At 39.5% G+C, this 23,248-nt stretch overlaps 1 protein-coding gene across 4 annotated transcripts in view; it reads left to right on the top strand.

The window, feature by feature from the left end:
- Nucleotides 1-20,414, top strand: part of LOC134750225 (fatty acid synthase-like) — a 68,171-nt gene extending 47,757 nt beyond the window's left edge. For all 4 annotated transcript variants that reach the window (XM_063685367.1, XM_063685369.1, XM_063685370.1 and 1 more), the window contains 23 exons: nt 1,288-1,397; nt 3,049-3,239; nt 3,586-3,755; nt 3,990-4,253; nt 4,496-4,907; nt 4,995-5,438; nt 5,785-5,955; nt 6,430-6,560; nt 7,340-7,490; nt 7,692-7,863; nt 8,254-8,366; nt 8,691-8,852; nt 9,320-9,448; nt 9,706-9,785; nt 10,644-10,799; nt 11,415-11,666; nt 12,166-12,319; nt 12,731-12,938; nt 13,500-13,650; nt 14,340-14,511; nt 16,918-17,097; nt 18,151-18,253; nt 19,393-20,414. In XM_063685367.1, the coding sequence (XP_063541437.1) occupies nt 1,288-1,397; nt 3,049-3,239; nt 3,586-3,755; nt 3,990-4,253; nt 4,496-4,907; nt 4,995-5,438; nt 5,785-5,955; nt 6,430-6,560; nt 7,340-7,490; nt 7,692-7,863; nt 8,254-8,366; nt 8,691-8,852; nt 9,320-9,448; nt 9,706-9,785; nt 10,644-10,799; nt 11,415-11,666; nt 12,166-12,319; nt 12,731-12,938; nt 13,500-13,650; nt 14,340-14,511; nt 16,918-17,097; nt 18,151-18,253; nt 19,393-19,985 (4,669 nt within the window). In that variant the 3' untranslated portion in view covers nt 19,986-20,414. The remainder of the gene's footprint in view (nt 1-1,287; nt 1,398-3,048; nt 3,240-3,585; nt 3,756-3,989; nt 4,254-4,495; nt 4,908-4,994; nt 5,439-5,784; nt 5,956-6,429; nt 6,561-7,339; nt 7,491-7,691; nt 7,864-8,253; nt 8,367-8,690; nt 8,853-9,319; nt 9,449-9,705; nt 9,786-10,643; nt 10,800-11,414; nt 11,667-12,165; nt 12,320-12,730; nt 12,939-13,499; nt 13,651-14,339; nt 14,512-16,917; nt 17,098-18,150; nt 18,254-19,392) is intronic.
- The last annotated feature ends 2,834 nt before the right edge of the window (nt 20,415-23,248 follow it).

Here is a 23,248-nt window from a genome sequence, read left to right as displayed (position 1 = left end):
GCATGGTCTTTCCCGTTCTTTCTTGCGAAATGTGACAGGGACAAACGGAGCGGCAAACCGATGGAACGGTGGGCTCTTCTCCCTAAAATTCTCCATTTCTTTTCAGAAAAGTTCTGGGGGCCTAGCCAAGATGACAATCAAACGATACGAAACGCTACCAGTTTCATACATTATTTACGTTGATCTTAGCGTTTCTTTTCGTCTTGTGCAAACAATTGTTATCTTGGCTAAGCCCCTCGTAGTTCACACAAAGTGAATGTTAGGTAATTAGTGTAATTACTCTCGAGCGTATATCAGCCACATCCTTACTGTGGCAATTTTTTTACTATATGTGACATCGCAAACCTTATCAAATTGATGCCATCAAACGTTCTTTTAAATTATTTTCTAATCCGCATAAGATTTTATAGTGTCATGTTAAGTATATCAAGTAAACAAATCAAATTTGTGACATAAGTGAGGTAGGTACGTTCGCGACTAATAACGAGCGACTAATATTAATCGCAGCGCATCCGTCAGTCGCCGCAAACAAATCGCTGCCGGTGATCCGTCGCGCACTCACACATTGACACACGCACATTGCCGGTTGTATGGAACCCAATATATTGATGGTTTAGGCTTTGAAAGAGTTGATGTTTGTAAAATGTATTCAGTAAGATACGAGTATTAAATTCAATTCAATATTGAGGTAAATACCTACAGTCCGCGACGGAATGTTTTTTTCATTTTCTTGCATTCCTGAGCTTACATCCATACCTCTTACATTAAAATCCATCAAGCCGTTTAGGCTACAGGAGGCCACAAAGAAACAGACATACATACATACTTACATACACTCGAAAAACATTACCCTCCTTTGGCAGTCGGGTAATAAGATAAATAAATGGAAACTTTACTATGCTGCCAAACCACCAATAACATCGGTAACAGCCTTTACACCTGTTATGGCCAGTGGAAGAAGAACATACCATAAATAATAGGAAATAAGTAAACTAAATGCTTATTAAATCACATTTATATTCGGGTCTATCGCGAATTTATTTTGTTACCTTTATTTACCGACGTTTCGACACTGGTTTCACTGGTCGTGGTCACGGCTAACTGACGTCCCAGCAAAATGTTACAACAGAGATTTGTATGACTACCCGACGAAATGTGTATTTAAAGTTTGGGATAGACATCACATTTTCAAACCCCCTACTACACATAAATGTTAACTACTCGTATTGTCAATAGTCCGACACGCAACACACAACATCCTGAACTAAAATGTTGATTCTATTACAGGTACGTGACATCATACAAAGCTCAAGAAAAGATGAAGTCTGGAGAGCGTACGGTGAGGATGTCCATCGTGGATGAGGACAGCGAGTACATGGCTGGACACGTTGTGGATGGTAAGATTATTACAACATGATATGACATGACGCAGTAGTCTTTACCGCCCTTGGTCATGGAAAGATAACATAGTATGCATACGTGCCTTGTTTGATGATAAAGAAAGGCTCGAAGGTGTTTTGCTTTTGTTTTTGCATCATCAGCGACTTTTATTTCCTTGTCCCCTTCTGGTTTAATACAATGTACAACGTCCCTTAAAACACAAGCAAGTATTCCGCAGTAAAAGCACTCGTTTCGCGGAACCTATTAGCGACCACTGGCTACACTGCTTTGATAATACACTGCCACCACTACCTACTTATTATCGATTCATATCACAAAATAAACCCCACTCTAATATTTATACCAAGGAAACGCAAGGATCATGAATCACGACTAACATTTGTTTTATTTAAATTTAAATAGGTAGGTACGTAGGTAATGTGTCACGTGAGTGTTAACTCTATGGAGATTTGGAGATTCTAGGACTAATTATATCTATATAGGAATTAATATGTTTGTCACGAAGGGATGTAGGTAACAATCTTGAAATTGTTGACGACTTATCGCCGAATAAACTAGAGTAGACAAAAAATGTGACGTTTTCAAGAAAAAAGTAAGGTTTGCTTGTATCTTTATACGAATAACCTGTTAGAGCGTCCTTATGGCAAGCGACAAAGTGGTACCTTTTGCTTGAAAACGTCACATATATAGGTGCTTCTGTAGCTGTGGAATGTTATCAAAATTGCAAATCAATCACTGTTAAATTAATTATATTTATACCTTAGGTGCCTTTGGTTTTAAAAAAAGTTTGGTTTTTCGGTAGGTTATATATTAGCTTTAGGTATATATTTTATAAGTTCGAATATCTCAATACATTATTATTTAAGTACATAATTGAATCGGACCATACTCATACGAGTTATAAAAATTACTCGTATCTGACATGTCAGATAAGAAATACAATTAACGAATCCAAATTGAATTTAGGTTTCAATATGGCGTGTCGCAGCCATTTCAATTACGAGCCAGATTAGTTGCGGTCCGGTTCAATTATTACGGACCGAGTTTCATTTGAACTTTGAGCACTTTATCTAGTTGGTATTTCTGTCTGTTCTATTTTCGGTGTCCGCTCCATTTAATGAAGCATGTGTTGTGGGTTGTGGGACGTTTAAATTCCTGTATAGGTGCCGGAAAATCACACAGCTATACTTACGGGTTAATTAATGATCTAGATATCAACTAGATATCCACTAGATATGAAACAGAAACCATAACGAGATGTTTAAGAAAGTCATGTCAAATTTGACATTTCCGCGATTCCGAATATCCTCTTGAACGATCTAATGGATATCTAATACATCAACATTGCACCCGTGACCCGTGCAAAGCCGGGGCAGGTCGCTAGTAGTGTATACTTTGTCATGTTTTTTTTTTCAATACACATGTATACTTTCCTCTTGTTTAACTCGGGTGAAATGCGCCATTTTAGTCTCGGACTATTGGCGCTCTTACTGCGTTCGAGCGCCAAACTACTTCGACTGAAGTGGGTGCCTTTCATCCCTTGGTTAACAATATGCTATTGTAAGTACTCATTTTCTAAAGAACTCTAAAGATACTGTACTCGCTTGAGAAAATCTCGGCCGGGACTACATTTTTCTCTTCTTCCAGGACGCAACCTGTACCCCGCCACCGGCTACCTGGTGCTGGTCTGGGAGACCCTCGGCATGATGATGGGAGAACTCTTCACTGAAGTATCCGTGGTCTTCGAAAACGTGCGGTTCCAGCGCGCCACCAACATCCCGAAGGACGGGAACCTGGAGTTCATCATCATGATTCAGAAGGGCAGCGGTAACTTTGAGGTTAGTTAACTTTCGGTTTAAAATCTTTTGAAAAAGAAGTACTATATTTTTGTAGGTCTGCTTCTTCTTGAAGAAGTGCTATTTTCGTAGGCCAGATTCCTTTATATGCTACTGTTTGTCATAATTGCATGATTACTATAACTTTAGAGCTCCATATAGCGGAGGGTATCCTTTAGTTTGTAAAGTTTTCTTCTTTCTTATTGTCAAGGATGCGCGGGAACGGGGCGCATCTAGCACCTAATTGTAACATCACATCGACTTAAGAACCTCCTCCGTTTTTTTTCGGTGGCTACAAAGGTCGTTAAACAAAGACAATATGAAAATCAAGTTTGTTTTTTGTTTGTAGATCGTCGAAAGCGGAGCATCTATCGTGACAGGCCGCATTTACGCTCAGAAGGACGTTGGCCAGAACTACAGAGTGTTGCCAGCATTACCAGAGCTCAGTGGACCTAACATCAAACATATGCTGACAAAGGACTTCTACAAGGAACTCAGGCTTAGAGGATACCAATACAGGTAAGAATCTTGATGCAGCTCATCAGTCAACATATAGTCCATCTATCTACTGCTGAATATCCTTTATGCTACACCATGATTCCTTCATTTATGTTAATGATTTTAATGACTACTCTGGGCATATTTTTTTCTCTTGATTATGAAGTCGCGAGTAAATCACTACAGCTATTTTGTATGCTAAATGTATTCAAAACGGTCACAGCAGTAGCCAAAACTTGTAAATTTTTTCTCCAGCGGTCTCTTCCGAGGCGTCGTCGGCTGCAACATCGAGGGCACCCGCGGCCGTCTGGCCTGGGTCAACAACTGGGTCACATTCATGGACTGCATGCTCCAACTGAAGATCATCGGCCACGACACGCGCGGTCTCTTCGTCCCCACCAGAATCGAGAGGCTGTCCATCGACGCTTCCATGCATTATAACGCTATTTCCAAAATGAACCCTGAGTCGACTAGGCAATCGTTTGAAGTTCGAGTTTATCCTGACGTAGGAGTGATCAGGTTAGTTAAATATCAAATGTTTACATTAAGAGTTATTATCATGACATTTTCTTCTTTCTGTTGCTTTATCATGTATGCCATATCCAAATATCCATATCGTACGCCATGCATAATGTAGGACTAACAGAGTACGTATAGCTTTGAGGTTGTCTGCAGCTAGTGCAAAAAGAAAGTAGAGGGGGCAGAGCCGAAACATATGTTCTGACCAAAATTGTATAACCAATTTTTTTTCTCATATTTAGATCTGGTGGCGTAGAAATCCGTGGTCTCCATGCCACCCCAATTTCAAAGAGAGTTCCGCTTGGAGTGCCTGTGCTCGAAAAGTATGAGTTTGTCCCGAATTACGGCAAGAACAAAATGAAGACTGAAGATATCTTAAGATCCAACATCCAAATCATCCTCGAAAACATTCAGACCTTCAAAGTAAAGAGCATTGAGCTGGTCGATGACGAATACAAGAACAACAGCCTGGAACCCTTGATCACCCAAGTTAGTGACGTACTTGGTGACATGCCGCTGATGCAAGCTGAACTGCTGGTTATATCTGAGGAAACTATGGAGATGCCGAGCAACATTACTGTGGAGAATAAAAAGATTTCAGGAGAAACGAACACGGTGCTGTTTGTAGGAGCTAATCTTTTATCAAGGCCTGATGTAAGTAAACAGTCTTGTATATAAAGGTAGTGATATAAATAGGATTTGTTTCATAGCAAGTACTAACGTTTTATATTTATTTCACAGACGCTACAGCAAGCCGCTTCAACTCTAAGAGACAAGTGCTTTATCATTAGCCGTGAAAAGGAACGTCCCAACCCCAAGGAATACGCTGAGAAATACGACATGATCACCATCCACGACACAGGCTGCGAATATCTGGTCCTCTTCAGAAAGAGAGTTGGCGCCAAACCAGCCAAATTCATCAAGATTGTTGCTGCTGATGACTCTTATTCCTGGATTGAGCAAGTCAAAGAGGAAGTCAAAGAAGGCCAGAAAGTGGTACTTTACGGCCAAAATGAGAACATTAACGGGCTTCTTGGATTGGTAAATTGTTTGAGAAGAGAGCCCGGCGGTGAAATTATTTATGGATTTTTGATTTCTGACCCGTCAGCGCCTGAGTTCAATTCGGATTTGGAGCTGTATGAGGAACAGTTGGATAAGGATTTGGCTATTAACATTTTCCAAGATGTAAGTGTTAACATACGTGTACCATTTATTATTTTTTGCTGGAAAATGAATCCTTTGTTTAAGAACAATATGTTATCTGCCTGTTGAATTTTAAGGCAAGGTAAAATAATATCACTGTAAAAATTTATGTTTGTCACCTACAGTCGCCATCCTTTCTTTCCTCGTTATCTAATACTTAACTACTCATCGGCACCATACGAATAAACCAAAAATCAGTTGCGTTTGCGTCCGTTTTACGTTTTGGTTGTGTAATTGCAGCTTTATTTTCATTATCTTCTTTCACGTATACATGATCAAGATCATTATCAACACTACACTGGCTATAAATTTGTTTTTTTTTGTCCAGGGCCAATGGGGCACATACCGCCACTTACTCCTCGGAGATTTGGAGACCACACGAACTGAACATGCGTTCGTGAATACCCTCACCATCGGAGACTTGTCCTCGCTGCGATGGCTGGAGGGGCCACTAAAGCATAACACTGTATTTAAGGATAATGAGAGAGTTTTAATTCACGTGAGTAACCCTTAAGTTGGTCATAAAATTAGGCGTCCTCTCCCACTAAAAATTAAGCCTGACAAGATCCGATTTCAAAACGTTGTTTATTAGATATAATATTGTTTGACATTTTTGTGGTAAGGTACAAGGTATAAGACTGTCACTTCTATGGAATCCTTATAAGTACTGTTTGTCTAGCCCCGAGGAAAATAAACTATGTTAGTCTTACCTTACCTTAATTCGTTTATGTCGGTGACTTTCGATGATTTTCAACGTCTGTTCTTAAAGATCTTTGTCGTTTGCTACGTAGGTGCAAAACTGCTTGGATTGATTCCAAAAAGGTGATGAGGTGGTAAAATCCTTGTAATAAAATAAAAATTTGGGGAGCCTTAGTCACGACTACGGTTGTAAGAGCTCCGTAAGAAGGCGTATGCGTCGTTATGATGCATTTGCCTGGCAAAGACAAATATTAATCTTGTTTTTTCTATTCAGGTGTACTGCGCAGCGTTGAACTTCCGTGACGTCATGACGGCGACGGGTCGCGTGACAGTAGACGCTGTCGCCAGAGGCAGGATTGCGCAGGAGTGCGTACAAGGATTTGAGATCGTCGGAAAGACTAGCAAGTAAGTATAATTATTACCTCCCGCGGGCTGTCCCGTATAAATGCTTTTTATTTCGTGTATTAGAACTCGTTTTCGGTGTTTTAAACCGGTAATATGATTTCCCTAGCGACTTTATTGGTTTATAGGACTGCAGCTAAATTTTGAGTATCCCACTAAAGGATCACTCACGTTAGACCGGGCCGTGACCGGGCCGGAGCTTCCGGCGCTTCGTTTTCTATGGAAAGCATCACGTGATCACCTGTCATGTCATAGAAAAGTAAGTGCCGGAAGCTCCGGTCCGGTCACGGCCCGGTCTAACGTGAGTCATCCTTAAAATGGTGGCAGATTACAATGTATCGATGCTATCACATAGTACATATAACACGTTTGGATTACGGTAACATACCGCTTTCCGATACGGCCGTCCTGCATGACACACGTCCTTGCGTGTTATTTTAAAACAAATCACATACAAATCTATCTCATGGGTCGGTTATTTCTGACCCAACACATGTGGCTTGAGACCTATCAAATTATGCATATTGAAAGAACCAGATATAGAAAGAAAGAAAGATATACATGAAGGTCTTTTCGTGGTCTTGGTTTCCGCAACTCGAACGATGTAAATTGCGCCTACAATGCGTGATGGGTTGTCGGCGCTACTCTTGCTAACCTAACTCTACCAAGTAGCCTAGCAGACCCTTAATGTTGCCGATGACTTCTGGGAGAGACCTCGGAGAATCGAGGTGTTCCCGGTATTCTGCCAAAGAACTAGATATTTATATCCTAACGTTTCACAGTGGTTCCCGTGTTATGGCTATGGTAAAGAATAGCGGTATGGCAAACTTGGTGCAAGGCGACAGGGCGTTGATGTGGAGCATCCCTGACGACTGGACCTTTGAGGAGGCGGCCACAGTGCCGGTCGCTTACGGCACTGTGTATTATGCTGTGGTGAGTCTCATTTCCAGATGTTAAATACAAATATCGCTCGGAGACATTTCTGCTTGATAAAAATTAGTTTACAAATAGCATGATTTTCACGATTTACCTTTCATATGTTTGTGGTGGTCAAAAGTTAGATTAAAGTGACCATAGTCGAACAAAACCATCAGCACTGTAAGAGAAATCTACATAATAACTACGTTGTTCTAGGTCATGGTTGGTCAGATCCAACCCGGCGAATCCATTCTCATCCACGCCGGTTCTGGAGGTGTAGGTCAAGCTGCCATCAGCGTAGCGCTTCATAATGGCTGCGAAGTATTCACCACCGTCGGTACAGCTGAGAAGCGGGCGTTTATCAAGAAGCTGTTCCCACAGCTTAAAGGTACGCTGTCTCTTTGTAGTCATGATCGGTTGAATTCAGCCAGGTGAGGTCATCTTGATCCACATCTGGAGTGGTGGGACAAATACCTTGTTAGATGTTGGTGCATTTCTGGGTGACAAACTTCAACGATTAAAAGGAACAGACCCCTCAAAAGCATACCACCCTAGTAATTACCTTTTCGTGATGAAAATAACACTCAAATGCTACTGTTTCATTAGGAAATTTAGAAAAAGATGCGCAATATTTTATTAGAATTTTACTAGTAAACACCTCAGAAGTTCAATATCATTAATTATACTCAAGTGTAATCCATTAGATCCTAAAGAGGTATAATAGTTTCCAGTTTCTTATCATTTAATCGTATTCTAACAATTGTTTCTTGTACTACAGACAGCCATATTGGAAACTCTCGTGACACATCGTTTGAAGACATGATCAGAAGAGAGACCAACGGCAAGGGTGTCGATATGGTTCTCAACTCTTTGGCTGATGAAAAACTGCAGGTAAGAGTCAATAGTAATATCATTTCCGTATTTATATGAAAACGAAACATGAAAGTCAATTTAATTTTGTAACTTCTTGCCCAAATTCTTTAAATTCGGATGTCATGTACCTTCATCACGCAGGTCGTTTTTCTACTAGAATCTTCAATTGTAACATGTCATATTATTATAAGAAAAACACATGTACAAAGGAAAAAAGACGAAAAATGTTACACAGCAGCTAAAGAGCGATTACTTCTAAAAGATTCAGATAATCTTTACCTTGACTTCGTAAGGTGTCACTACACATTTAAACTCTTACTTAACACATATTATTCCCTACAGGCCTCAGTACGCTGTCTCGGCTACCGCGGGCGCTTCCTCGAGATCGGCAAATTCGACATCAGCCAGAACACGCCCATAGGCATGTACTTCTTCTTGAAGGAGACTTCCTTCCACGGCATCATGTTGGATTACATCTTCGATCAGAGCTTCGAGTTCAGAAGGGTTAGTGTTTTCTGCTGTGTCTTTATCTTTATCATTTACTGCAATAACAACTTTTTGTCTCAAGGCTATGCTTGAGACAAAGTCTTGTTCGTAGTTGATACTCTTATCTATTTAAGTTCTTTCAAAGAGGTTTCGATTCGTTAAAATTTATTTCTAGATGTGTACAGGTAAACCTGTAAATTATCAGATATTTCGACTAAAACGTAATTAAATTCAAAATTTGTGTCTGATTTTTGGATGAGACCATGTCCGTTTTCTCTTGGCATTCCAGTTATCTATAAAGATGATTCGTTCGCCTATCCTCTGTTGGTTTGTTTTTAATAGGTTTGTTTATCTACATTTTAGGGACAAATAATTTCTATCGCCACGAGTTCCTACTTCGTAGGAACTTACAAGGGAACCTTGCAAATCTTGCAATGATAAAGCATTTCGAGAGATTTTGTGGTAAATCTAATATTTTGTTACAGAAACTGCAAGACCTCCTAATTGCTGGTATCGAGAGCGGAGCTGTACGTCCGTTGACATACTGTACGTTCGAGAAACAGGAAATAGAGACAGCCTTCCGTTACATGGCGGCCGGAAAACATATTGGCAAGGTACGATAAGCTCTTACTGGCAATATTATTTCTATTGGTCCTACTATTGTAGTATGTAATATTGTCATTGTGCAGTCACTCACTCACTAACCACTTTAATATTTTAGCGTATCTAAGTTACGTTACGTCTTTATCTAAAACTTTAAACCCAGCTCCTGTTTTTTTTTCTCTTTCTATATATTTTTCGATTGTTTAAATAAAAAAATGGATTCATTTTGGATCGAAATATTCATAGCTATTCTATTTCTCTTGCGCAGGTGATAATCAAGGTGCGTGAAGATGAGCGCAGCCACAGGACCGTGAAACCAGCGGCCATGCACGTTGATGCTATTCCAAGGTAAGAATAAAAGTATCTAAAGATCAGCACAACACAAGCCTTCTTGAGCTTACTGTGGGACTTGGTCAATCTGTGTAAGAATGTCCTATAATATTTATTTATTTATTTATTTATTTATCAGCCAAAAATTCTCGAGAATTTCGATTTAGTAGGTACTAGATTCAAGGGTACTGGATTCAAATCATATTTGACAACGTTAAGCAAGTGCATCACAAGATTTACGATGCATGTACGCAGCATCAATAAGACTGTGGATTTCAGCACTTCGACCTGTTCGGGTTAAAATTGCCTCTTTATCACTTTGTTATAAAATATTTTTGGAAAGTGATAAAGAGGTAGGATGATTAGATAACCAAAACTTATTGACCCTGAATCATTATTTAACAAAAATCTTCACTGATGGTAGGTTATAATTTTATTAGTGTTCTTAATGCTCTGAAAACAGCTCCACGCCATTTAGTATTAAAAAAAAACCGGCCAAGTGCGAGTCGGACTCACACACGAAGGGTTCCGTACCATTAACTATAAAAACGGTCACCCATCCAAGTACTGACCCCACCCGACGTTGCTTAACATCGGTCAAAAATCACGTTTGTTGTATGGGAGCCCCACTTAAATCTCTATTTTATTCTGTTTTTAGTATTTGTTGTTATAGTGGCAACCGAAATACATCATCTGTGAAAATTTCAGTTATCACAGATCACGAGATACAGCCTGGTGACAGACAGACAGACGGACAGACGGACAGACGGACGGACACACGGACAGACGGATAGCGGAGTCTTAGTAATAGGGTCCCGTTTTTACCCTTTTGGTACGGAACCCTAAAAGCATTTCTAAGCTAAGATTTGTTTTCAGATACATGTGCGACGCAGAGAAGGCATACGTAATTATCGGAGGCCTTGGCGGTTTTGGTCTCGAGCTGGCTGACTGGCTGATCATGCGTGGTGCCAGGAAGGTGCTGCTAACCTCACGCCGTGGCATTACCAATGGCTACCAGTCTTCGAGACTTCGGTGAGTCATCATCCCCAGTCATCTTCATCTGATCAACTAAAATACGTATGTTGGGCATATGTTATGCAGAGAAGGCGTCCTCGGAGGTCGGGTCTTAAGTTAACCGACTCATGCGTGGTGCTAGGCTAGCCTCAAGGGCTCTTTTCATAACTCAATACAACATTTTATAAGTACAGTGACATCATATAGAGACATAAAAATACATAGAAATACAACAGTCAATACCTGAGTATAAATCGCCAAAAGCGACTAAAAAAAATAGTGAGTAGTCACGATAGTTTAATTTCGGCTAACAGTCTTATTTGCTCAGTTTTTAATGTTATGCAGATTATCTTCTATTTTATTTTATTTTTTTGGGGCTACTGAATAACTAAATATGCGACCCAGAGAAAATATACCTACACGATGATCGGACGCTCACACCACGAGATTTCGGTGATTATTATTATCCTCACTATCACCCAAAATACGTTGATATCTGCACTTGTGCAACGGTGAAACCAGGAGTAGGCTTGATCCTACATATTTTGGTTACTTAGTTTGATATTCATTCTTTTAAGTAAAGACTTTTTCTTGTTTTTGTACATTTAACATCTTGACATCTCCTTCTAACAGCGCATGGGCAGGATACGGAGCCGACATCCAAATCTCCACCCACGACGTCACCACCGAAGCGGGTTGCGAAGAAATGCTAAGGATGGCGATGAAAATGGGTCCCGTGCAAGCAGTTTTCAACCTTGCCGTCGTGCTCAAAGATTCTATTTTCCAAAATCAGACCCCGGAGACTTTCAAGACTTCCTTCGCGCCTAAAGCCTTGGCGACGATGAACTTAGATAAATTGACTAAGAAACTCTGCCCTGGATTGAAGTAAGTTTTATTTCTCTTCTATTTAAAACGGTTTTACACCCTCCTGCCGGGCTAGCACATGATTGGCGCGAGAGTATCTCGCCGCGACATAGACTACCCGTCCCTCTTTAACACATACAGTTAGTAAAAGACGGGTAGTCTATCTCGCGGCGAGATACTGTCGCGCCAATCATGTGCTCGGCCTACTGCTCTCCCTTTTTTCTATTTTCCATCATTTTTAGCAATATCGTACACTATCATGAGAAATGCCCACAATCAATTATTAAATTGATTTCTGTTCCACTTTGTACCTTGGTAACAAGCTAACAAGCAATATGAATGCCGCTACTGTTGTCACTGTTACAGATATGTAGTGGCATAGAAATCTAATTCCGTACGTTTTCATTATTAGAAAGTGATGATCCTATTCCTTGTCTGTGTTTTCATTCTTCTTCACTAGCCATCATCACAGTTCGCGTCAAGTTATGTCAGAAAGTGTAGCCAACCTTACCTTTCACAGGGACTTCGTGGTATTCTCATCTGTATCCTGCGGCCGAGGGAACGCGGGTCAGACCAACTATGGTCTCTCCAACTCTGTGATGGAGCGCATCTGCGAGTGGAGACGGAAGCTCGGATTTCCCGCTCTCGCTGTTCAGTGGGGAGCCGTTGGTGATGTGAGTATCTTAGTCTAAAAATTCTTCCGACAAAATTCGAGGATTAGGCTGGCGCCCAAACATCGAGAAAAAAGAATTTGTGAACCTGTTACTGATACTATGTCATATGCTTGATATGAAACAGATACATAATTCAAGCTGTACAAAAAACATTCAATTACTGGTAAACCCACGCACTGTTAGCTGAAGATACTGGGCATAAATACCGGCTAGTACCAATGAATGTCCCTAGCCATTGGACACAGCCGAAATGTACATATGCATTAAGGTATATAATTTATTACGCATATTTACACTTACAAAATATGATTTTCAGCATTCTAATATTCCTTGCTGTGGTAAAAACATAACAACATCCCTATTGAATCCGCTGTTCCGATATTCCATATCTAACCCCAATTATTAATCCAGGTGGGCCTAGTAGCGGACATGCAAGACGAAGACATGCAGCTCGAGATCGGAGGCACCCTGCAGCAGAGGATCTCCTCGTGTCTCCTGGCGCTGGACAAGTTCCTAAAGCAGGACCAGGCGGCTATCGTGTCATCCATAGTGGTCGCCGAGAAGAAGGCGGGAGGATCTGGATGCGGGAACCTGGTTGACGCTATTGCGCAGATCATGGGTAAATATACTCATTATAGGACTAGTGGCTCTGTGAGCTGTAGACCTCGCGACCCATGGCTCTGCCATTTTGATAAATTTCCGAAAACTGATTCGACAAAATTTTTACTAAAGTCGGTTAACTGTAGACGAGAACATCCGGAACATATGAAAGCATTTTTGTCGAAGCTGAAACGGAGACCTTCGCTAACACTCGGTCAATTATAGGAATGCATTTGAATGTAAATATAAGTTACATTTTAATCAAGACTAGCAATTAGCGAGAAACTGCACAGGAACTGGACCGTGTTGGATGCCAAGACACACTATGGGTCGCTGCGCCAGAGGAGTAAGTAAGTAAGTAACTGCATTACTTGTGTGCTGAGACTACAACTTCGCTCAAATTACCTTAAACTTTAAACTAAATTCCTTCTGGTTTTTTTCTAGTGTTAGGTAGGTATGAAAACAATGTCAGTTGTTACCAGTGTGCAGCCATGAAGAAGCAGTAACGGGAACGGCCCTAAATTTTACTTGCATTCTATAACTCTGCATACCTAGTAACTAACCTAATGTTGTATCACAGGCATCAAGGACCTGAAGACAGTATCTCAGCAAGTGTCCCTGGCCGAGCTTGGTATGGACAGTATGATGGCGGTGGAAATCAAGCAGACTTTGGAGAGAGAGTTTGAGATCTTCCTCACTGCGCAGGACATTAGGACACTCACATTCGCCAAGTAAGTATACCAATCCTGCTAAAATCGATTATTCGGGTGATTCCCAATAATTTCCACTGTTCCATTTCGAAAATGGACAATAAAACGATAGAATAAAGGGTGATTTTCTGTAAAAAAAAATATATAAGTTCTTTATTTAACAATATATTACAAGGTATTTATATATTGTTAAATAAAGAAGAGAAAAAAGATTTTCTCTAATATACAACCTTCGGGAATGATTCCAAGCTACCCGAATAAACTTTCAATATACAGAAACTTCAGAATAATCGGGAGATAAGAAGATACCTGTAAGGTTGTTGCAAGACTAATTAGAATCATTAACTCTATCGTTTTAGGCTAAGCAAAAAGAAAACTGAGAACCAAAAATATAAATTGGCGGTAAAATAGTAAATAGCGGTAAATAGTAGTATTTTGAGGTGAGCCTGAACAACAGACTTAAATCTTAAATTAATTTTTAATAAGCAGAAACGTCTGCCAACGATGCTATTAAGCTTAGAATAAATTTAAAAGTGGAAGTCTATATGATCGAAATATTCGCTGACTATGGATGAGTCTTGGTGGCTCAGTTGGCAGAGCGCTGGAGTATCGATCCAGAGGCCGTGAGTTCAAGTTCTCACCCAAGGCAGTAATTTATCCACTTTTAAATTTAGACTTAAATCTTTTCATAACTACCCTGTCTTTCATAGGTTGGTAGAACTCACAGCGCAACGCGAGGCAGAATCTTCAACCACGGCCGCTCGTCCCAACACGGCTGAAGGCGCGGCTGGTCTCAGGGTACTCATGAGAAACTTTGGTGAAGAGCGATTGGTGTCTGAGCCTTTCATCTACATGCCGACCATGGTCACCGACGGCACTGAGGTGAGAATCTTTGACAAATTGTCCGAACAGTGACTTGGTGACTCATGACGAACTAGGTGTTATCGTGGTGACCGATGGCACTGAGGAGGGATAAAAGCACTTACTGTTATTTCTTTCGTAAATCTACATACTTAAGGCCCAGCACTTCTGAAGGCGCAGTTGGACTCAGGGGTCAGGGTAGTTGCAAAGCGGACCCCAGACTCCCATGAATCGTGGTAAAATGGCGGGATAACGCGAGGAAGATGAGTTGGGCTTAGGGTACTCATGAGGAACTTAGGCGAAGAGCGATTGGTAGGCGATCTACATGCCGACAATGGTCAATGATGGCACTGAGCCAAACTTCACTAAGTTTGTATGATTACGCGAGTCCACAGATTGAGCCACCTCGCCAGGGAATTGCGAAGCTCGAACTGTGAAGATGTGCCTCGCCTGAGGCTTTGAGTCCGCGTGTGCTTTTGCGTCGGGCGAGGTAGAGTCAAGGGCATAAATATATATACATTCCCAAAGATTCAAAAATATGTGTACGCTCTTACACCTTAGACAATAAAGTCGTGTTCGCATATTTTTGAGCCATTTGTCTGGATCGATATTTTTGCCTTCGACTGTACATCTATCTAGACCGAGCTGCTTCGCAAAGAAATTGCCTCGCAAATCGGCTCATTATGTGTGAACCGACCTATTTAGAAATAGTACATTACGATACAAGTGCGAAAAATAGGAAAAGGAAGTGGCGATAAATTAAAGCACGATTGAAGGGACATGTATCGTACAACGTTTTACAGTACATACGGCTCTTTAAATTTTCGACATAGTTACTTAATGTGCTAATTATCGCACTAGTGCGGTAAAGTTGCACCATATGTACTGTAAAAAATTTAAAATCTCACAAATAAACGTTATAATAAACAAAATCAATGAGGCGGAAGTTTTACCTAAACGCATTTTGATTTTAAGTCACATAAATCTGATTAATATATTAATTCTTCAACCTCATCGCCATCGGTTGTGGAGTTCCGTATCAATTTTAATGACTATTACCCGTAATACCGTTTCTGAATGATAATTTACATACATCAGAGTGAAAGGCACTCAAATATGCGTTCTCACGAATTTATGCTAAATTTATTCCCAAAAATAGCTTGTCCCTATGTTTGAAAATTTACTCCCACACAATATTTTTAAGGAGAGGAAAAAAACATGATTTTGTTCCACTTATTTTTTAGGCGCCTGAAAATACTACATTAGTCAAATTCAATTCAATAAACTATAAATTTAGCTATGTAGGTACCTATATATTTTTAGGGTTCCGTACCCAAAGGGTAAAAACGGGACCCTATTACTAAGCCTCCGCTGTCCGTCTGTCCGTCTGTCACCAGTCTGTATATCTCATGAACCGTGATAGCAAGACACTTGAAATTTTCACAGATAATGTATTTCTGTTGCCGCTATAACAACAAATACTAAAAAGTACGGAACCCTCGGTGCGAGAGTCCGACTCGCACTTGGCCGTTTTTTTTAAGTAGATACAATTTTTTTAATTGTACCTATCTATTTGACTAAAAAGCAACGCCTTTTCGTATAATGTGCACAACTAAAGTTCAGTGCAGTGTTAGGAAGTGTATCATATGCCTCGATTAACTCTATGCTTCACGGTATATATGGGTGTTAGCATTGGACTAACTTAGTAACTTAGCCGAAACTTGTGTCATAAGCAGGAGGATTCGGTCAACCATAATAGACGTGCCCGAAACGTGCATTTGCTTTAATTGTAATTACGAAATTGCACTTGAATTAGTAGTGGAAAGCGTGAGTCAAATAAATTGGGGAAAAAATAGAGTCCTTGCTTTTGGTAGCTCCAGTTACTAGCGGTTTCCCGTATTACCTAGGGAATAGGGAGTAGGCCGTATTACCTAGGGGTGGAAGGGTTCATCGCAAAGCATGAAGCATATACTATGTGGGTCAATAAGCCACATATTGACGTTATCTGAACAAAAACGTTAACATTTTTTTACATGTAGTGTCAAGTTTTTTTTTTTAACATCGTATTTGGGAAATTCCCCTACCTATGTTGGCTTAGAAAACACACCTAAAATTCATGTTTCATTAAAATACCTATATACCTTATAGTTTCTGTTGCTGTAATATACGGAAAGACGAACATGATAAAACTACTTAAGGTTAGATGGGGTAAGAGAAACATTGGGGCAAGAGACCAGTTATTCATCTCTTGCCCCGAGAAACAGTATGAGGATTTCCCGAGAAAGGTTAACTATTTATGTTTGTCTTACCCCAAATGATCTTACTTGCTTTTGGTTACTGTAGTTACCATTCGTCGCCCACTGCCGTATTTTAAAAGGGTACATTAATTCTACCAATGACAGATTACTAAACCTGCACATGTTTCAGGGTCACGAAGCCATTCACGACACGGAGAACCCGCCCATGTTCATCTTGCCTGGTCTGGAAGGCGCCGCGTCCGTCATGGAGCCGCTCTGCAAAAGGCTCAAGTGTAAGGTCTGCGTGCTGCAGCTGGGTGTGGAGAACCTGAATGAGGACATTGAGGCTATGGTCAACAGGCTATATTTGGTAAGTTGATGTGCTTTTCCATGACATATAGAACCCCATGTTCATACTGCCTTAACTGCCTGATCTGGAAGGCGCCGCGTCCGTCATGGAGCCGCTGTGTAGGAAGGAGGATGAAGTGCAAAGTCTGCGTGCTGCAGCTGGGCGTGGAGAACCTGAATGAGGACATTGAGGCTATGGTCCACATACTGTATTTGGTAAGTTTCTATCTGCAGTCAAATAATTGTATGTAAAACCTTTAGCATTTATTATAGTTAGTGATGTGAGTTAAGCGTATAGCCTTCAGTAGTAGATGGAAAGCTAATTTCGTTGAAAGCTTAAAATTTTGCTGTAATCTAAATGGACTCAATAGGTAATATAAGTAAGGAAAGAGTGGTATCTAACATCAGTTCTCTTACCAAAACGCGAGTGATTTCGTAGAAGACATCTAACCTCAAGTAGTGGATTTATCAGTACCGGTACTTGACACCAGATGTCACAAGTGTCGCTACTGACGAAAAATGTACTGCTAAAACAATTAACAACTAATTTTACATGCAGAAGGAGTTGAAAATATAGTTCCAGTTAATCCGGTTCAATTCCGGTTACAATATTAGCTAAAAATTGTTGAACATTAGACTTCTTTTTCGTCTAAGACAGTAATCTGTTAAACAAAATCCATTGTTCCTTTTATACGAGCGGTCGCCCATTGTTTACCATTGTCGCTGACAATGGCACGCGCCGTAGCACTCGCTCAGACTCAATGGTACACAAGGGCGACCGCTCCCAGAAAAAGAATAATGGCTTTTGTTTAATAGATTACCGTCTTAGACGAAAAAGTCATTTGAGAAGATGCAGACTATACCTAAATGCGATTAAAGAGCGAAGTGGTAAATTAGACTGCTCAGTGAGATAATCAAGGATTTAATTTCAGTAATGAAACCAAAACCGCGGGACTATTTAAATACATTTATTGATTGAGCTAAGCCAGTACCTGTCATTAGTATGAAGCCGTGCCAAAAAGAATGTTTAAAGACCGTATTTGTCTGTATTTACTTTAACCAACTTGTATTTCAGACGGTGCGGACTCGGCTGGCCCCTGGAGGACCCTTCACGCTGCTCGGCTACAGTTTTGGCTGCCAGTTGATGCTGGAGTTGGCTGCTAAGCTTGAGGCCGAAGGTTAGTGGCCCATCATTAATTTGCACTTTTATTAGTTTATTAACGACGACTGTTCCTGAGAACAGAAAATTTGCTGATGGGCCGAGTTTTATTTTGTTGCAGTTTTTTTTAGACAGAATTTGATAAAGTTTGATTCCCTGGTATGGATAATATAAACGCAACGTACGTCCTACAAAATTTATCCGGCCTTCACCACTGGAGGGCTTCGTCACTTTTTCTTTAATATATGACTTCTATTTCTGTTTATAATTTCGTAACTCAATTACATTCATTTTTTGTCCCAAATGGGATTTCATATTTATTCCGCGCAGAATGAGAAGCCTTTCAAAATTACCAAATTTTATCAAATCTGACAAAATAAAACTACAATACAAAATAAAAATCGGTTTGGATACAGAGGTAAACAGTAAACGTTAGGCCCAAGCTGTATAGTAGGTACTGGCCTTACAGTTAAAAAGACAATAAGGTTTTTCCAGCTTAAATATGTATATATGTGAGAAAATACTTTAAAAAACTGAAATTAACATGTTTTTTGTAATTATAAAATCTCCTTCTGGATTCCCCCAGGGGAGTAACAAGACATTTATGTATCTAATTCGATATTGAGCTGTCTCGACTTCACTCTGTCTGCGAAACGTCAGTGATAGGAAAGTTAGTTAGTTAGTTAGTTGAACTAATAATGAACGGACTAAAGTTTAACGCCATTGTTCTCGAAACAGTCCGTAATTCTAAAGGATAGTTGCAGTTTTTTTTTTCAGAAAGATACTTTTAATTAGCTAACTACCGTTTGTTTATTACGAAATTTTTAAGGTACATAAGGATAGCTTTGAAAGCACGGTAATTTAGAAAAAGTTTTGTACTTTACCGGTACGATTTATCAACCACATACGCGCCAATATAATTTCAACTTTAGCATTCCGATTTAAGGTTCAAATTAGATTGGACCTTTAGGAAATATGACTTGTTTTCAAATGAATCTCCAAGCTTCTGCTATTGCACGAGCTGGATTAATTAACATTCTATATAACGTCGCAAAACTCAAAGCGTAAACTTTTTTATAATCTGCACACATGGTAGGAGAGAGTATAATTCATTATTTATTTTATTAGGTATCAGTAACCTGTAATTTCTTTCAACAGGTCACAAGAACGGTTTAGTGTTCTGCGTCGACGGAGCCCCAGATTTCCTCCAAGCCATCCTCACCACCGTCATCTGCTTTAAGAGCGATGCCCAACTCCAGAACGCTCTCATCTGCCACACCATTGACATCGTCGCCCCCAACAATGAAATCTCCACCGCCCTCATTGAAAAACTCAGTCAAATCGAAAACTTCGAAGAAAAAGTCCAAACTGCCATCAAAATGTCACCAGTCCAATCCAGATATACACCTAAATTCATTGGTTCAGTCGCAGCCGTCACTTATGATAGAGTAAAAGTTGTTCTCAACTACAACTCTAAAGATGTCAAGAAAATCCAAGCGCCAATAGTTCTTCTACGTCCTAAAGAAAACCTTCCTAACTTAGTGTGTGATGAGAACTATGGTCTCGATAAGTTTACGCATAGCAACGTAACTGTGCACTATTTGGAAGGCACTCACGTAACTATTATTGAAAATAAGGACTGTGCCAATATTATTAATAAGGTTTTGATCGAGAGGGACGGACAGACGGGCAAGCAAATGCAGACTGTTACTGCGATGGTCCAAAGTCACAGGCAATTTATTTGCAGTTAGATTTAAGCAGAATTCCTATAACGTTTCCTTTCTATTTGTGACCATAGTACTTTTACTTGAATATTTTAAAGAATTGTTTGTGTTGATCGTTTTACGTAATTTATTGCGTTTGGTATTTTTAATCAAGAAATTCCTGTAGTAATTAGTTATATAATTAAATATTTATTGTTTTGGGGGTAATTTAATATACTACCTAATATTTAAGTGGCAGTACGTTTTTTAATTTGAGTATAAGACAATTGTTTAAGTCAATTCGTTCCTTTAGGTTAGCACTGTCCAAAGAGACGCCAGTACCAAAAAAATATTCACTAATTAAGATTTAATCTTTTATAGCATATTGTTTTAAATATTGGAATAGGTGAATTTTAGGTGCAATAATCAATAGCAATTATTCGATGTTAAAAAAGGGACTATTAAATTAAATATTATAATAAATTACAGATTTTCTTTTACCTTCCTAGTGACCTTCGCTGTTAAGTTTTAAATTAAAAAGATTTTTTTTTTCGATAACATAAAAGTATTAAGAATGACTCAATGTCTATTAGTCTGTACGCTTTTTTAAGATCAAGTAGGCCATAGTAAATCTATGACGAACTTGATCTTAGAAATCGAACAGACTATATTTGTGTTATTAAAAAAATGAATACAGAATATACCTACAATATTAAATAAATAGGTAAACATGAAAAATATTTTTCCCCTCACTAGCTCGGAAAGCCGTCTTTTATCCTTTAAAACTAGCGGGGAAAAACGCATTTTATCCACTAGTGGGGAAAGTAATTTGACCTTGGATGGAGCGTGTTTAAGTAGCTTGACAGATAACAAAACGTAAAACGCTCATGATAATGGTTCGTTCGATATTAAATATCATTAAATAAATGGTTTGAGAATCTAATAAAAAATACCAAATTTAGCTTTATTTAATAATTTTATGTCATAAACCTTAAAATTCCATAAGAAACGTTAGATTTTTTATAATGATGTTAAATATAATTCTGAACGCACAAGTTGAGTCGATGCAATTTCAAAACGCATCGTTGACATTTCATACGTCAGAACAGAAATGTCAACATTGTCAACAAAATTTTTACTGTTCTTCTCACCGGCTCACGTAAAAATCAGAATATCTAGTCTTTTCTGTTATAATATCGTAAAAAAATTAGTGATTCCAGTGATGAAGATGATCTAACGCCTGTGGATGTTGCACTTTCCTCGCTATAGTGAGGGGAAAAGTTTTGTGTTACACACGGGTGCAAATGTATTTTACTTCTCGTGTGTTGAAACACTCGCTACGCACAGGATTCTATTTTAGAACCACTCGCTTCGCTCATGGTTCAACTATAGAATCCTTTCGCTTGCTCGTGTTTCAATTCCACACTCGCGATTAAAATACAACTTTGCACCCTTGTATAACAAATAACTATTTTATTTTTATTTATTTATTCAGGTAAATACACATAATATACAACTTAATTACAAAAGTACCGTTAAACCAGTAAGGTTTCTCTCGGTACACCATCCGCAGGAGATTTGATACAATAATATAAATGGTTTAGCTTTTCAGACGAAAAAGCACTACTCTGTGATATTTTTGTATCTAAGTAAATAAAATAGAATAGAACAGAATTAAAAAGATAAAAGTAGCTCTGAAAGTAGCTGAAAATGTAAAACTTTCATTATTGTAGTCTACAAAAGTGAATGTATACGATTAAATATTAATTTCAACTTAATTGGTCCAGTAGTTTCAGAGAAAATAGGCTGTGACAGACGGACAGACAGACAGACAGACAGGCGCACGAGTGATCCTATAAGGGTTCCGTTTTTTCCTTTTGAGGTACGGAACCCTAAAAAACCGGCCAAGTGCGAGTCGGACTCGCGTTGCAAGGGTTCCGTACATTACACAATTTAAACAATGTATTTTTTATGTGAAACGTAACATCCCTCGTTCCGTGGTGCTAGAGAGTCGTGAAAAGCTTGTGTCGGATATTGAGGGCACTCTATCCAGAGTTTCGGTGTGGGGCCGGGACAATTTAGTGCGATTCAATCCCACCAAGACACAAGTTTGCGCGTTCACCGCTAAGAAAACCCCATATTTCATATTTCATATTTATTTATTGCAACCATGGTTTTATAGGTATTACAAATTCTTGGTAGTTCCACATGGACCCCGTGGGGGTATAGCAATATTACATGCATACTTAGGATCTAATCTTAAATCTATGTGTATAATATAAAAGTAAGTCAATTTAGTAGTTTCTATACATATAAGCCGAATTGAATCAGATAATTGTCAGTGTATTAAATACAGAAATAAACGGGCAAATAATTATTATTAAGTGATGTCAAATTATATAAGTATTAAAATAATGAGAATGTAAATGTTTTAGAAATAGGATTAATATTAGAGTGCAATATGTCAATAATTTGATTCAATTTAACCTTATCTACAATATTATCCAAATTTAAAATTTAAAATTAGTGCACAAAAATAGTGGTGTGGTCCCACAGTTCGAAGGCACAGCCCTTACCATGTCAGGGAGTATTGGGATCCTCGGTGTCGACATCTCCAGTGACGTCCATTTCCGTAGCCACCTGGAAGGGAAGGCTGATCTGGCATCCAAAAAACTCGTTGTGCTCAATAAATCTGCTGCTATATAAATCGCAAGTCAGACCCCATATGGAGTACTGCTGTCACCTTTAGGCAGGAGCACCTGGATGCCAGCTTGGACCCTTCGACTCAGTCCAAAGGCGCGCTGTACGAATCGTCGACGATCCCAAACTCACAAGCGGTATTGAACCTTTAAGTCTAAGGAGAGACTTCGCCTCCTTATGCATGTTCTACCGCAAGTACAATGGGCTGTGCTCTGAAGAACTGGTTGACATGATGCCAACGGCCGCTTTCTATCACCGCACCGCTCGCCATCGGCAGGGTGTTCATCCTCACACCCTAGCACCTAAATGGTCGCGTACTGTGCGGTTTAAGAGGAATTTCCTCCCGCGTACGCTTCGGCTGTGGAATGAGCTCCCTGCCGAGGTTTTCCCGAGGGGCTACAGTATGGGGTTCTTCAAAAAAGGAGTGTACAGGTTTTTAAAGGGTCGGCAACGTGCGTGTAATATCTCCAGTGTTGCAGGCGTCCATAGGCTACGGTAACTGCTTACCATCAGGCGGGCCGTATGCTTGATTGCCACACCGACGTGGTATAAAAAAAAGAGAGTGAAATGTAAAAAACCCGTGGGGGTCGGATCAAAAACTAAGTAATTAA

The sequence above is a fragment of the Cydia strobilella genome, chromosome 19 (genome assembly GCF_947568885.1).
Source record: "Cydia strobilella chromosome 19, ilCydStro3.1, whole genome shotgun sequence".
Taxonomy (NCBI): Eukaryota; Metazoa; Arthropoda; class Insecta; order Lepidoptera; family Tortricidae; genus Cydia; species Cydia strobilella.
Note: the sequence above shows the minus strand (reverse complement) of the source record. Positions and strands in the feature narration are given on the sequence as shown.